The sequence below is a fragment of the Tubulanus polymorphus genome, chromosome 1 (genome assembly GCF_964204645.1).
Source record: "Tubulanus polymorphus chromosome 1, tnTubPoly1.2, whole genome shotgun sequence".
In the NCBI taxonomy this organism is placed as follows: Eukaryota; Metazoa; Nemertea; class Palaeonemertea; order Tubulaniformes; family Tubulanidae; genus Tubulanus; species Tubulanus polymorphus.
This window is the reverse complement of record NC_134025.1, coordinates 27,606,145-27,621,065: the sequence shown is the minus strand read 5'-3', so window position 1 is coordinate 27,621,065 and position 14,921 is coordinate 27,606,145. Positions and strand designations below refer to the sequence as shown.

The following is a 14,921-nucleotide window of genomic DNA, read 5'->3' as shown; positions in this document are numbered from 1 at the left end:
AAATTCGTCTATCATTCTTCAATCACGAGGCCTACAGAATACACAAATACTCATAGCACAGTCATGACTTTCAAGAATAATTATCTGGATCCAGTTCCTGCGGTGAAGAGACAGGAGAAATAATTGGGGGATTTGACCACTGTTTGGTGAACTGTTATTCGAATAGAGCAGATATAAGTGGTAAGAGGGTCAATGCGGTGCTTTGTGTTTGGAAAAGAAATGATATGCATTGCTTGGATAATCTAGTCCAGGTTACGTACTATTGTTCGGACTAGTGATAGGAAGTGAAGTTCGCTTTTATTTAATTGATTGAAACAGCCACTCAGAATGCCCCTGCTTCCTCCACCTCCTACGAAGAGGAGAGGAACGGTCATCAATGGCAGGAGCCGAGCTTACCGAGGGAAGCAGCTCCTACCCGCTTCGCGCTCAGAAGCAGGGACTACAGCTCGTCACCGTGGTGTTGAGGTCGGAATCACATTTGCGTGACGTCCTAGCGATACATACTATAGAAATGATCCCTAAAAGTATGATCTTAAATTATATAACGATGCAGAACCTGTTATATACAAATTTTATAACTATTTATGATCGGTGTGACATGATTTCATCTATATCGATTTATATCACTCATAATGATATAATATGTTAAATTTCTTATTTCCACATTATTTGCATATATTAAAATGTTATGATGCAATGATTTTTACCGTTCAATGACGAAAATTTTTTTACAAAAGTCTCGAATAAGCGAGTGTGGTCGTGCTAGCACTGTGTAGTTCTAAACTCTACCGTTAGAGTTGTACTTTACCCAACCCCGCGAAATTCAATCGACAATTGACACAGAAAATCACACGGAAATGGTGAATTATAAATTCATAATTTTCGTATATAGGCCTATTACGACGTGTGCTTTGTATGAATCTACATACTCAACTCACATCACGACTATGAGGCGAGAAGATAAACAATATCCGTGTATGATGATAACGAGAGAAATCCCACAATAAATTCAGCCAAAACGAGAAACTTGAATAGAAGAGTATATATATTACTTGGAGTATAATATAATCCAAGGCAAGATCTGACGGTTTTATCATTATTGAATTTGTTTTAGGTAACTTGAAAAAGTATCTGCTGGCAGTGATGAGCTTTTTGACTGGAAAATGCAATTTCCAGATTTTGTGACAAATTAATGCCTTTAATATTTTGCAGATATTGCCCTTTTCAGATATTCCCCATAAAAACTCTTAGGGTCTAATTACAGAATTGTCAACAACCCCGGTGGATCCTACCTCGTGGAAAACGTAAAAGTTTTCTTACCTGCATGTGTTCGTTCAATCGCCTCGTCTCCTCTCTTATCATCTCCAGTGCAATCGAACAGAATTCTCATCGCCGCTTTTTTTCAGGGGCAAAAAATTAACGAAGCAAACAGCAAATTACTCTAGGCATTTACCATACAACGGTTACTTAGCGCATCACTGGGAAACAACAAAACGTAACAACGGAGACTGGCTGGTATCCAACTCGGACTTCACTACGCTGGTTAAGGACAGGTAGGAAACGAGAAATGACGGGCTTCCATTACCTCAGCACCTACGATGAAACCTTTAATAAAGGTGCATCGATGTATTCCCCGAATACTGAGAAATTCTGTCAACTCCCAAGTATCGAATACAACATGAAGCAAAAACCGATGGGACCACCGAGATTCTTCCCGATTGAACCAATCGGCCCTAACCGAACGACCGTGTATCGTAGCCGCCCGTTAGGTTTAGGGCTTGGGACGAACGACATCGATTCAGAAAGATACCTAGATCCAAAACCGATCGTCGGGACCAAACCACCGAGAGAAATGAAAGCGGAACTGTTAAAACTTGCTGAGGAATGTATGAAAAATGATTGCTATAAGAAGGTCGGTACGATGTTACCGTATATACAACGCAAGAAAAAGGTCATTTCACCAGAGAAACAGAAAGAGATAGCAATTAGATACATGACCAGCACGAAAAAGGCAACAGATGATAGTGCTCTGCCATTACAGGTCAAACCAGTACCCGACTCAACAGTAGATCAACACGCTGATCCGGTGAAATATAGACCAAGAAGGTATGAACGCGAAAATGCCGATTGGCAACGATTAGGTTCGTTTTGGGATAGGGTACAGAATCGGCCGCCAGTCGATCATGTGCGAGACATGAACCCGGCAGTTAAGACTCCTCGTCTAAATCTCCGCCGACGAAAACTTCCGACAAGTGACGAAAAAATTCGGCGTCTCGTGCTCATGGACCAGTTAGAGTATAATTACGTCCGCCAGAGGCCAAGATATGCCGGATTCGTGCCCCGAAGTCCGATCGAGGGTCCGATGGAAAAACAACCCGAAAAACCGGGTATGGTCAGCGAAATGAGAGCGTGTTATAGACCATTCATCGACAAACCATACGCGATCCAAGAGTTTGCTCACCAAGGACCGCTTTCAAAAACGGTCACTTTGACTGCACCATATAATCCTTATAACAAAGTCGAAAATGAAAAACAATCCAACTACAACTAAGATAGAGTCACTTGACTGGAATGATGTTTATTATACATATGTAATAATTATCTAAATAATAAACAGACTTTCACTTACAATATCTATCTTAAACGATTCCTTCTTCACTCAACAAATATTTTCCAACATTTGTTCATAACGCGGGCCATTTCACAAAACTAATTACAACTAAATTATATCGTTGAAGTCATCACGAATGAGGTTGCCATAAGTAGCCAACAATCATCATTTTGCTTTGTGAAACTTTGGCTTTCAGATATTTGTAACAAATTCAATCTTTTTCAACAAGTGGATTTTAACGATTGACACTTTGAAATGGAACTTATCGGTGCACTGAAATCAGAAAGATTCTTACAAGGTTTTACAATTCCTCAGTAACGAGCTATTAACAATAGAACGATGTAGATTGGAGTAACAGTTGTACAACATCTGGACTTCCATAAAATACATCTGTTATATTCCTCACATGGTAATATACCACTGATCTGGAGTGAACGACCCAGAAAGCATAAAACAACTGATCGCTATATCAAGAACCAGTCAGAATACAATTCTAATTTACATATCTAGATTTAGTACTGCCATTAACCTTTAACCAAAACTGAGCAATGTTTGACCTGGGGCCAGCCATACCATTTCTAGAAGTATATAGTTTGCTATAAATCTGTATATGAAATAACAAGGTAAAATCTTATTATCAGAAGCCCAACACCCAAACCACTACTCATGCAACCATACACACAAATAAACGTATTCCTGTTAGCATAAGATAAAAGCACATAACACAGTCATCAGTGTGATGATATCATTTATCGCTGGCAATCACTACTGTCCTAAGTAGATTTCCATTACAATACGACATACTGGTCAAAAATATCTACTTTACAACGAACTAAAAATAACTTTGATGTCTAACAATGAAATATGTACATAAATTACCAATATATTTGATGACTCTGTTAGGGTTGAAAGTAGATCAACCATTATTCATTTCAAATGATGAAGAATGACTAGCACTGTACAAATAAATAAATAAATCAACCATCGCAAAGAATATGTTTACAATATTAGTACACTACGCAATTAATTGTCATGTTAACATTAGATAAAACTATGTTCAATATTCATTTTTCATGTATATGTACAGCAACATTTCTTAAACATTTTTGTTCATTGACTTATTCGTTGTTGCCTCTAAAACATACATGCATACGCATACATACCATGCATCCTAAGAGAACGTTACATATTCAAACAGATCTTAATTTAAAAATCTTTACATTTTGCCATGATGCAAAATATTTTTGAGTTGAGCGCTTACTGAAGAAGCCCCAACTGTGAAAATTGAAACCCAGATATATACAATGATGAAATGCAATTAGACAGCATGTGATTCACTTATAGTCTATCTTAGTTCTTCATCGCTATCATATTTTGATGTAATCCTTGTAAGAGCTGATGTTTCTTCATGATCAGACCTAAAATAAGCAATCATCCAATTCTCAAAATCAATTTCACAACACTTGGCAGCAGTTGCATGGCCGACACCTCAAAACAACAAAAAGAAAACTTACCCATACACAATGTCATCATCCGAGTCATTTAACATGGACAAAGCTGGATTATCTTTGAAATGAGATTCTGAAAAATCCATTCATCAAATATAACGCATTTAAATACATTGTTAAACCTATGTTCTTCGATTATTGCATGATGTTCACTCACCATAGACTGCATTCTTTGAAGGAGAGTATACAAATGCCATTGTATACAGATAGAAGTTGAGCAAACCGTAGAATGATAAAAACTCGGCAGAATTGGCATATCTCGTAGAGAGATCGGCAACAAAATTATCCTCCAACATGCCTTCACCAAAACGAAGAACCATTATTGCAATACTGATAGCTAGGACAATCACCATAAGCGCTGTAGTGAACTTCAGTCGTAAATCTGGTAATCAAAATATATACAGATAGACTAATACATAATGGTTCTACAAAATCAACATTATAAGGTAACAGAAACGCTCACTTACCGAAGTATGGCATAGACCTCAGCTCAGCATATGCCCTTACTAACAGGTATATCAAATACAGAAGATATAAACCACCAATGACAAAGAAAAATACCTTGAAACCCTGAAAACATGGTATAATGTAAGTACAATTTTCCAGAATTCTCAATGATTGCATCATGAAGTAAACATACTATAAAGTTTCCCGTATCGAGTCTGTAATTGTAAGTAGGATCTTGAAGCTCGTTATACTCCTCCCAGGAAGCAAGAGTTACCGACGTAATCCATAATATACCGACAATGATCAACTTCGGCAGATAGAATGACGTGAAATGACGATCATTCTGTAATAATAATCAACAAAAGAAAAACTCGTGATTGTCATGATTACAGATTTTCTTATTTTCAAAAGTTTTGTTAAGAGGAATATTTTCTTGACACCTAAAACTAAATGAACTACATGTTACCTGTCGTACACCATGATAAATACACAACCAGAACAGCAGTAACGCACAAAGGAATGATGCTTGAAATAATGCATCGAACATGCCGGGTACCCAACTATCCACGAGGAATGTCATTGGAAATATCGGATCTAAAATACATTGTGCATTACATCTAATTACTAAACGTTATCTGAGGATTAACAGATTCATATTTATCGTAAAGAACGCATTTATTTACCATTATAAAGCAGTAACAGTGGCAGCAACACAGACATCCATTTCTGTTCTATTGACCAATCTCTCATAGAGAACTTCCTCAATGAATGAGCAAAAAGGCACTATGCAGAAAACAAACAGTCAAATTACTATCGGAACACTTGAACGAAAGATAGAATCATAATTTATTTCACACCAATTTTTTGTAGAACTTACTGTCGCTAGGAATGTGAGTACCAAAAATACAAAACGAAACCAGATTTCTAATTGCGTGAACGTCGGGTTGAAACTTTTGAACTGTTTTAAGAAATGATTTAAGGACACAGTTGAATAAAGATGTTATAATAGATGCATTATACATGCACAGTACTAGAAAGTGATGCAGTAATCGATCCAACAGGTGTCACATAAAAATAATTTTAGCACACATGGAAATAATAACATAATACCTCACACAAGCCAGGTGTGTGTGTAATTATATGCATCATATATGAATGGGATTATTTATTTCAACACCTCAATCAACTGAAAACTCGAGGATGAAATATTTCCATACTCACATAGAATTTAATATCTTTGATGTTGATTTTCATGTTTTCAAGACCATAAAACTGTATGGTGACGATATAGGACGAGAAATCCAAGTAACCCAGATGCAGGAATATCTGCTCTTTACATTCCTAAATTTGAATAGGTATCATGTATGTAATATTAGCATTTGTGTCATACCCCTAAATGAAATATACAGACAGACATTATTAGCAAGAACTACACTAGCAAATATCTTCTATAAAAGAACATATGTTGTTGTAGGCATACGCGGCATATTGTATAAGATAGTTGCGTATGAAACTGTGGACAAGGTTCATAGTAGAAAGGCTGAGTCGAAATATGCATTCTAAAGCACCTTTATGAGGCATAATGACACTTATCATTCAAGACCACGGCCATAAACATAAATTGTTGATATATGATTATTAGTCTATATGTACATGGAAATTTAGGATACCAAAAATCAAAAAGTGAGCACTTAGTAAGCGTTTCTAAGATTTGTGCGAATAGTAAGCGCTTCGGAGACTCGCTATGTACCATGGTAGATGAATAGAAGAAGTTACAAACCTTTACACAATGTAACGTTCGAGTTCGATTATGAACCTCATGCGTATAAACTAACTGACTCTTATTCTCTTCCAACATACCACGTATTCGTATTCCTACTTCAAAAGGTTGACTAAATGCTCCTCCTAATAACAATCGCATAGATCAGTTAATTCATACAGTCTATTATCGAAAGGATGGTTTTCAAGGAATATTCCTTCTTTACCCACCTCCATTATTATCAGTAACAACAACAGAAGTAATCCATAGCTGTTGGTTAAAAGTACTCAAAGGGGTTGATTTAAGAATGAAAGGGCCAGTCTATAGAAGAGACGAAAAAATAAGATAACATAAAATATCTGATCCCGCTCAATTTATAGTAAGTACAAGCGCAACCAATTTTTACCTTCATATTCGCTGGCTTTGGTATGAGGGAAGACGCATTTTGCTGTGTGGCTACAGTAATTGGAGGACCTATAAACAGAACAGTCAAAATAAACAATTGAATTGGCATGTAACTACTAATCTATTGAGCTATAAACATACCTGCAACACCGATCAGAACAGTAATACCAAAACATAAGAAGAACACGAAAAAGACCAGAACGAACTGTCTTTTACTCATGGCATAAAGCCGCATCTGCACCGATCTGAAATGTGACAATGAATTTTCAAATTTAAAGAATCATAATAAATTGACATTTGCATAGAGCATAACTGGCATACCACAATACTGTCCCTATCTAATATCATACTCTCTTATATACCTATATTCCTCCTCATTAAATTTACCGTAACATGATTTCATAATCCTTTTTCTCGTCCATTTTAATATATGAAGCTGCTAATTTGAAAATGCTAGTCATATTGTATTCATCTGCCGTAGACTATCGAAACTCATAAGAAAAGTAATTCATTACTCCTAATAATATCTCCCTAGACGTCAGCACGAACATTATAATCTGATAGTAGCATTACGCATCCTATCTAAACTGTCCTATATACGAGAGCCTCCTGAGAATGGAACGTTCACAAAAAATAGATCACAGTGTCTACATATAGTGTCTGTATTGAGCAATGAATATACCGATGACCCATAGAGAAACATGTAAATTTCTTATCATCACCGGACAGCTAATGTCAACATATTGTTATCATTATTCAAACTTTCTATTTTTCTATAAGTAAACAGTAATAGACTTGCCATCTGGTGCTCGAGGAATGAATTTATAGATTTTTCTAATCATCTTCAATGTAATGAGATATCGATTTTCGAACAATTTTTCAATTATCTTTCACATACATGATAAATTGATTCTCAATTACAAAAATACTCTTTTTCTTATGTATTTCTGTTGATAACCATAGATAAAAATTTATTTCAAAAACTGCTTCTCTAATGAGTTTCTTTGTAATTAATGGTTGCAGTTTTTATATCTAAATCTAATCTAAGAAGAATATGCTATTCTGTTATATACATAAATCCTAATTTTCATAATTGTAACCTTTGTGGTGATCAATCACAGCTGTAGTAAGTTGTATTATGCTTTCAAGCAGTGTCTTTTCAATATACGACTGTCTATAAACTGGAAACCATATGGCTCTACGAAGAAACCCATACTGAGCAGTTCTATCTTGTAGAAAAATCAATTGATGAGTTTTATCTTTATGCATGCTGAAAACATGTATGAATATCATTTCCACGAATTTATTTTTTTTTTCAGAAAAATCGCTATAGGCCTAACCGTAATGCACCTGGTAAATAAAGCTCACCAATGCAACATGAGTTGAATACCTTCTGATTTTCACAATCTATTAACTATCTTAACTATTTTCTAACAAAGTGCCAAGAGTACCGGTACTGATACTACAATCGTGATTTCTTCAATGCGTCGGAACTATATAATTACGAAATTCTAAGTTACAAAACCACGAAAATTCGGACATGCTTCAAGCACGTGTGTACTAGCGCAGTACTCTATCCTCTGGGGCAAATGATGGAACTCAAACTTAAAACTTTCTGGACCTTTTCTCACCCTCTAGACCTTTAACCCTAAGCCGCCGGGGCTTCTTCTCTAAGACACTAATCCCTAATTTCATGGTGTTGAATAAACATTGAAAAAGCTGCCACTTAGTTTTACCAGCACTGAATATGATTGAATGGGATACCGGCACTTCAATTTATCATCTAATGTCAGTTTAAAATTGAAATTGAGTTAGCTACTTTCATAAAAACTGATTTAAGTGTCTATAAAGCTACCGATAACTTTTTGCCCACTACTCAGTTAGTTGTTTTGTCAGATCTAGTCTGGATACCAGACATTGTTACGGTTCCGAGCGAGGAACAACAGCTAGACTAAAAGGCCAGATCCTGCTCAGCTGTCTAACCTGCCAGCCCCAACTGATTACGCGTATACCAAAAACGCATCAAATTTAAATTTATCTTTGTCGTCATGGTCATTAGCAGACTTCCATCTAATTTACTCAGTTTGATATGGAATATATTAAATTGAATTTGGGTTGATTTTATCCCACCACGTCCTCACTCGCCTCACCTATTGCAAAATAAAGGTAAATTTATTCTTAGATGATAGACTTACGCTTCAATTTCATGTATAACCATTTTAGCTGCGGCGACAATTGTTAGAACCTAATTTAAAAACGTATATTCCATTATTTTATGAGCCACGGAACACGGAAGTAAAATCAAACGATTCTTGCGCCATCTATCAATAAGAAAAATCCTCGCTTGCCTGAACTTTATGTGTCAAATCGAGTAATGTGGCGGCTGGCGGGCGGCGTCTTGGGCTTGTCAGTTGTAAAATCATTTTGGAACTTTAGCCAATAAAAAATCATACAAATAAAACTTTTGGTCTAATGTATCTCCAATGAATCTCTAGTATTCTCTAGAATCAGTAGTACCGTATATGATAAAAACACTGGCCGTGACACATGCCATGGCTAGGCCCCCGAACTGCTGAGCCGTATTCAGCCTAATGAGACGTCGATATAATGACCATTCAATATAATGATATTAGCCCATACCGTGGCCCTGATTCCCAATATTATTATGGCCTATTCTAGTGTTTCTAGCACTGCTGACTGCACGGCCCGTGCGGCGGGCGGGCGCCGGTTGCACGCTAAAACATCAGCACAAACTTGTTATTAGTTTACCTTTCACAACGATCATGTTGATAACTGGGCGTTACGTATCTACCAAATTCACTAAACAGATCTGAGAAAGTGGCGAAAAACGATCTCAGTTTTAATGTCCAAGTCGGTGTATAAAATGATTGACTCCAGTTATCCATGGTGTTCCAGTCCTCTTCAATCTCAGCGCGAAAATAACAGAACGATAGTGTTTAAACCATCACCAGAGTTAAGAGAAATATATATTACAAATACGATTGCTACATCAGATACAGCGCCATTATGGATAAATTATTCAGCCTTTTGACAGCTCAGCGTCAGATACTACTTAGCACATAATAGCAGGTTGCCATGGCAACGTGGATGGGAAAGGAAAGTTACGTTGCAGCCACATGTCATTACATACCAAGGTGAAATTCCGATAGCAGAGAACTTAGATAGATAATCAGTAATCAGATGGAAAGCTAACAATTGTCAAAGTAATTCACAAAAGATTTATTTGTTCATAGTCATGAGAAGACCACAGTGTAATTGCATCTTTTGAAATTACAGAATCTAACCAATATCAAAATTAGACATCAAATTGTGGGATCAGAAGATATTGCAAATGATCCATCTCAGATTGCATCCCAATCATAACATAATAAACTTTTTGAGCTGACTATACCGGATATCAATTGATCACAGAATTCTGAAAAACCATTCCAGAATTTAAATAAATGAACATTCCTTAAAAACATTAAATATGTATATCTAACAAAGTAGTATTAAGAATTAAACAATAAAATTGCTTCTAAAACTTAACATATTTTAATAAGATTTTGCATGACTTTTTGCATGATTAGATCTATTGAATGTATACACACAAATCCGAAAATTACATTTGGTACTTTTTATATACCGGGTACTAAAATATTATCCAAATTTTATATTGTGGAATTGTCACAATAAGATTAATTTTACAGACTGGTAAGGGTCATTGCCAAGTCGACCCCCGGAACATTGGTTTGATCCGTTTTGAGATTTTCAGTATTGAAGACATTCTTACAATTTATTCAGTTATCTTCAAAATAAAGCACTACAAAGTTTCATAGAATTTTTTCAGAGGAAAGAGCAATTTGCGTATAACAGGAACACTCCAAGACTTTCCCAGTAACACTTGGCGTTTGTGAGGTGGAAGATTTCCAACATCGGTATAGTGAGCAGGAAATCCAAATATCCTACAAGAAAACTCTAGAAATTAATATCTGAAGATTATCAAAGGTCAGGGATCACCATAGAGAAATTCGATAATTCTCGCTCACCTTTCAAGTTCAGGAATCCACAATCCATCTTCCTTTCCATCCATGACAACAGGCATAATTCCATTGACAGTTTTCCCTTGTTTGATGCTGTTACTTCTTCCAGTAACTGTTCGAATCTTAGAAACCTATGATAAGAAGGTTATATATCAGCATTCTTTACAATATCATACACAAATATAGCGCGAATTAGAAACAAAACTTTTTTACAGTAGCACGCCGATTGCAGTTTGGAGTGAGCATTTCATCAAGATTTGGATCAGGATTTTCTTCTAACTGTGGAGGACTGGAAAAGAAATACATTAGTTATTGAGTACAGGAAGAAAAGAAGAGAGACATTTGTGTAATGAATGCGGATGCGATACACACATACCAGTACATGCCAGGAATATTTCCCCAGAAATATCTTGCTCTTTTCTGGGCAGAGAAATAAATAGCATCCAGAAGAACGGGTTCGCACTTTAAAACATATGATGATTATTGTTAGGAAGGAAATACAGCAATTTTTCATTCAGATGAATCAAAAATATACACACCCTTAAAAATCGTGTAATGGTCGATTTTATATCTTTCGGCATTGACACAACATTTTCAAACAACCAGAACAAATGTCTATGTTGCAATGACTGGATGGTGGTCAGTATTCGGAAATACTCAAAAAATAGTAAGCCAGATCCCTCTGAAATGAAAAATAACACATCATCAAGAGGTAATATTTAACTTGAGTTTCGTTTTTGGTTTTATTTTCACACTCTCTACCTCCAAGGCCTTTTCTAGCAGGATTCACAAGTGAAAGATCATTGCACGGAGAACCACCTATCAGTAGATCAATAGGACCAATCTGTTTCAACTGAAATATCACAAACCGTATATACAAAACCTTGAATTTATCAAACTTCTAAAAAGATACAGCAAGTTTATGAGTCGTTATAATCATGATCACTCTGTACCTTTTCGTCATCAAGTTGTCGAACATCAGCGATGTGAATTACCGCATCTCCATGCTGCGTCTTAGTCACATTAATCGCATCTTGATCTATCTCGCTTGCATAGTATACTTCCACCTTTATACCCAATTCATTCAGAACAAATTTTCCTGTAATGTAACATTCAAAAACGATCTCTTATCTAAATCTAAATCGAGCCGCTAAAGGTGTTCATATGTACAGACCAGTTCCTATTCCATCAAACAGAGACAAAACTCGAACAGGTTGACGAGGGAAGTCATCTGGTGAGATGGGCTGTAAAATAAAGCACATCATCTAAAATCCATTAAGCAAGAAAATGGTTCATACTGATAAAACATGTATAATCATACCTGATAACCATCAGGTTGAAACAAGTCTATGATATTATTTTTCCAGTTAGCCTTTGGTTTCAGCAGACCTTGCGTAAAAGAATTGTACTCTGCGCACATGAAACATAACCAAGGTGTCGCTGTATGGACGACTTCTAATACATCTTTACCAGCCAATGATAGAATACATCCAGAACAGTAAACTCTGGAATAAATATTCAAATTGATATACAGTTTGTTGCTAACCCCATACCTCGAAATATAATACAGGCTAATATTCATACCGGTTACAAAGAGGATCATCGCAGACGAAAAGTTCACCACCATTTCCACACACAACACAGTACATCTAATTGGAACAAAATACATGAAATCCAGTCAGAAATTTCAGACATGGACTTATATATCAGAGGGTTCGAGTTCAGACACATGGTTACACTACAAAACTGAATTCTATACAAACCAATAATCCATCTGACCCTGTAGCGAACATCGTTTCCATGATATCACTCTGAAACATGGAACCATTAGTGCATTATATTCAAACTTACAACAAATCTGAAATATTCCAATATATCTAAATTGTACCTTGCATTGTCCACATATTCCACCGTAAAAGAATGGATGTTGAGCTGCAACCGTTACATCGGTATTATCACATGCAATACAAATATCTTCAATTTTCCTTTGTCTATCTCGCACTTCTTGAAATAAGTTAGCTGAAAAATTTCAAATCCCAATTATTCAGTTCTATATCTAAATATGATCCTGATCATATAGGTTTACACTTTCTGTGTTCTTACCTTTTGTTGTTTCACAAGCCGTTTCTATTCTGAATAGTTTATTATCAACGTCTAAATTGTTTTCTTTCTTACGTATTATCTGTTTGATATCAAGTAGACGTTTCATAATTGAGACTGAAAGTTCTTCACCTAAAAACAATCCAAAGACAGTAAAAAACTTCAAGCCACTGTTAGATAAACAGGAACTCATAATGCTCAATAGTACGCTTACCACATTGTGGTGAAAAATTTATATCCGTTACACCTGTGAAAGATTCTAGTGCCCATAGAAGAGCTTCATTGTCATCTCGTAGATAATGTCTGGTTCTGGCAGCGCATTCCTATGATAAACTGTACAAAGTAGTTCAACTCTTATCAACTGTCAGGGTTTTAATATGTTCTTACCTGGATAGCTTCCACTACAGCTCTTCGCAATGTTTTGCCCGCATTCTTTGAATAACACTTCATAAAATTCTCCCCGAAAAGAACGATCTTCTCCCTATTCATCTGAAATCATGAATGAAAACTTTGCAGTCAATAAAATTCTCAGATATTTGACAGTAAATGGATGTATTTAAATGGTTACCTCAGAAACCTTGTGATCACCGAACCAAAAGATCCAATACTTTCCCCATTGAGACACAGGAAGACCACACATAGTACCTAAAACAATGACACCAGGCCACCAATGTAAAGCGCTCCACTTGGCCCACACTATACATCCGAGGCCCAAACCCTAAAATAAAGATTAACATTCATGCAATTTAATCATCACGTCATTCATCTCATTAGAAGTCATTTAGATCACATATATACCTTCTTATTTGAAGACTGAACTAACTGATTTAAATCAGGTGGAGTTATGGCACACAGTTCAACTGACGATTTCACTTTCTTTGTTGGTGTTTTCTTAAATGTTTCATCAGATGTAATTCTAGGGAGATCATTGACTTCATCATTCTTAGATGTATTTGAAGCTTTACCCTCACATTTGTAGAAACTTAGACGTACGTCAGGTTCATTCGGGTCTTTGGCTGACTTTGTAGATGATGATGATTTTGTAGGTGTAGATGTTTTACTATCTGGTCGATTCGATACCTGAAACTTTTCAACTGTCTTTGGGGCAAGACGAAGGCTGTATGGTTTATCTTGAAATGCAGACAACATTTTTAGATCTGCAGACTGAAAATTAATTGCAAGTCATTGTTACAAATTACATTGACTGATAAGAAAAGAACGCTGAAACATTTTTTGAAAATGAAGATATGGAAAATAAATACTTTACATTGTCATTTGCAACAGTACTACCAGCAGAAACAGTAATCGACTTGTGTGGTCGTAAAACAGGCGCGTGAAGACTTGGATCTATGCTTTTATCAGTTAAATCTTGAGAAGAATTACGTTTCAGATCTCTTCTTATCTCAGACATTGGAACTAGCGATGCACGGTCACTCTCACTATCTATTTCAATATCTTGCTCATTAGAGATAGAATCCGCGAGCCCTGTATCATCATGACCATCAGCTGCATGTAACAGATTTGCAGGTACACGTTCATGAATCTCAACAACAGTGGTAATTTGAGTTGAGGCAATGTCGTTGGAATTATCTTTAGCCGTGTTCGGTTCAGGAAGCAGTCTAGTGCCGGAAATTCCTCTACATTTTATATCATTATCATTACAATCTTCAACTTCCATTTGCTCAACTGAATCTTTCTTTTCATCAAGTTGTGGTTTGATACTGCTACTGGATGCATTAAGAATCTTTCTGGCATCTGTATCCGACATAAATCGCATTATTTTCATAGACCGGTCAGAATTGGTCGGCACATAATTCTCGAATGAAACGAAGAACATTTTTCGCTTTTTCAATTCGCTTATATCTTCCCATTTCAGGATATCTTTTAATTCATTGTTATCCTCAACGATTATCTCAGAGAAGTAGTTATCTTTCTCCTTCACAGGAGCCGATTTAGCTGGGTTCATCACACTGGTAATCGCTTTTTTAGGCCAATCATTTTCTAGTTTCTTTCCCTCAAGATTCAATGAAGATTTCTCAACTTGAGGA

General features: G+C 36.1%; 2 protein-coding genes and 1 non-coding gene across 4 annotated transcripts; all 3 read right to left on the bottom strand.

The window, feature by feature from the left end:
* Positions 1 to 317: 317 nt before the first annotated feature.
* Positions 318 to 534, bottom strand: LOC141898182 (small nucleolar RNA U3). Its single transcript, XR_012618533.1, has one exon. It is a non-coding gene; the product is annotated as a small nucleolar RNA U3 (small nucleolar RNA).
* Positions 535 to 2,571: 2,037 nt separating this feature from the next.
* On the bottom strand, positions 2,572 to 9,048 carry LOC141915424 (transmembrane protein 181-like). 2 transcript variants are annotated; one of them, XM_074806949.1, is made up of 14 exons: positions 8,926 to 9,048; positions 6,872 to 6,975; positions 6,732 to 6,799; positions 6,556 to 6,646; positions 6,347 to 6,471; positions 5,788 to 5,907; positions 5,444 to 5,524; positions 5,250 to 5,349; positions 5,033 to 5,160; positions 4,760 to 4,909; positions 4,587 to 4,689; positions 4,277 to 4,501; positions 4,126 to 4,192; positions 2,572 to 4,029 (listed from the first exon to the last, which is right to left on the bottom strand). In XM_074806949.1, the coding sequence occupies exons 1-14, from the start codon at positions 8,946 to 8,948 to the stop codon at positions 3,957 to 3,959; spliced, it is 1,458 nt and encodes a 485-aa protein (XP_074663050.1). In that variant the 5' UTR covers positions 8,949 to 9,048; the 3' UTR covers positions 2,572 to 3,956. The 2 variants fall into 2 exon arrangements, with proteins under 2 accessions (XP_074663050.1, XP_074663048.1); XM_074806947.1 differs by lacking the exon at positions 8,926 to 9,048 and adding an exon at positions 7,118 to 7,240.
* A 1,301-nt stretch (positions 9,049 to 10,349) lies between these two features.
* On the bottom strand, positions 10,350 to 13,621 carry LOC141913059 (DNA (cytosine-5)-methyltransferase 3B-like). The gene is made up of 16 exons (XM_074804506.1): positions 13,442 to 13,621; positions 13,261 to 13,362; positions 13,088 to 13,196; positions 12,877 to 13,005; positions 12,662 to 12,792; positions 12,537 to 12,584; positions 12,358 to 12,422; positions 12,095 to 12,278; positions 11,948 to 12,017; positions 11,727 to 11,872; positions 11,536 to 11,626; positions 11,313 to 11,455; positions 11,150 to 11,235; positions 10,987 to 11,062; positions 10,780 to 10,904; positions 10,350 to 10,695 (listed from the first exon to the last, which is right to left on the bottom strand). The coding sequence occupies exons 1-16, from the start codon at positions 13,511 to 13,513 to the stop codon at positions 10,554 to 10,556; spliced, it is 1,719 nt and encodes a 572-aa protein (XP_074660607.1). The 5' UTR covers positions 13,514 to 13,621; the 3' UTR covers positions 10,350 to 10,553.
* Positions 13,622 to 14,921: the final 1,300 nt, after the last annotated feature.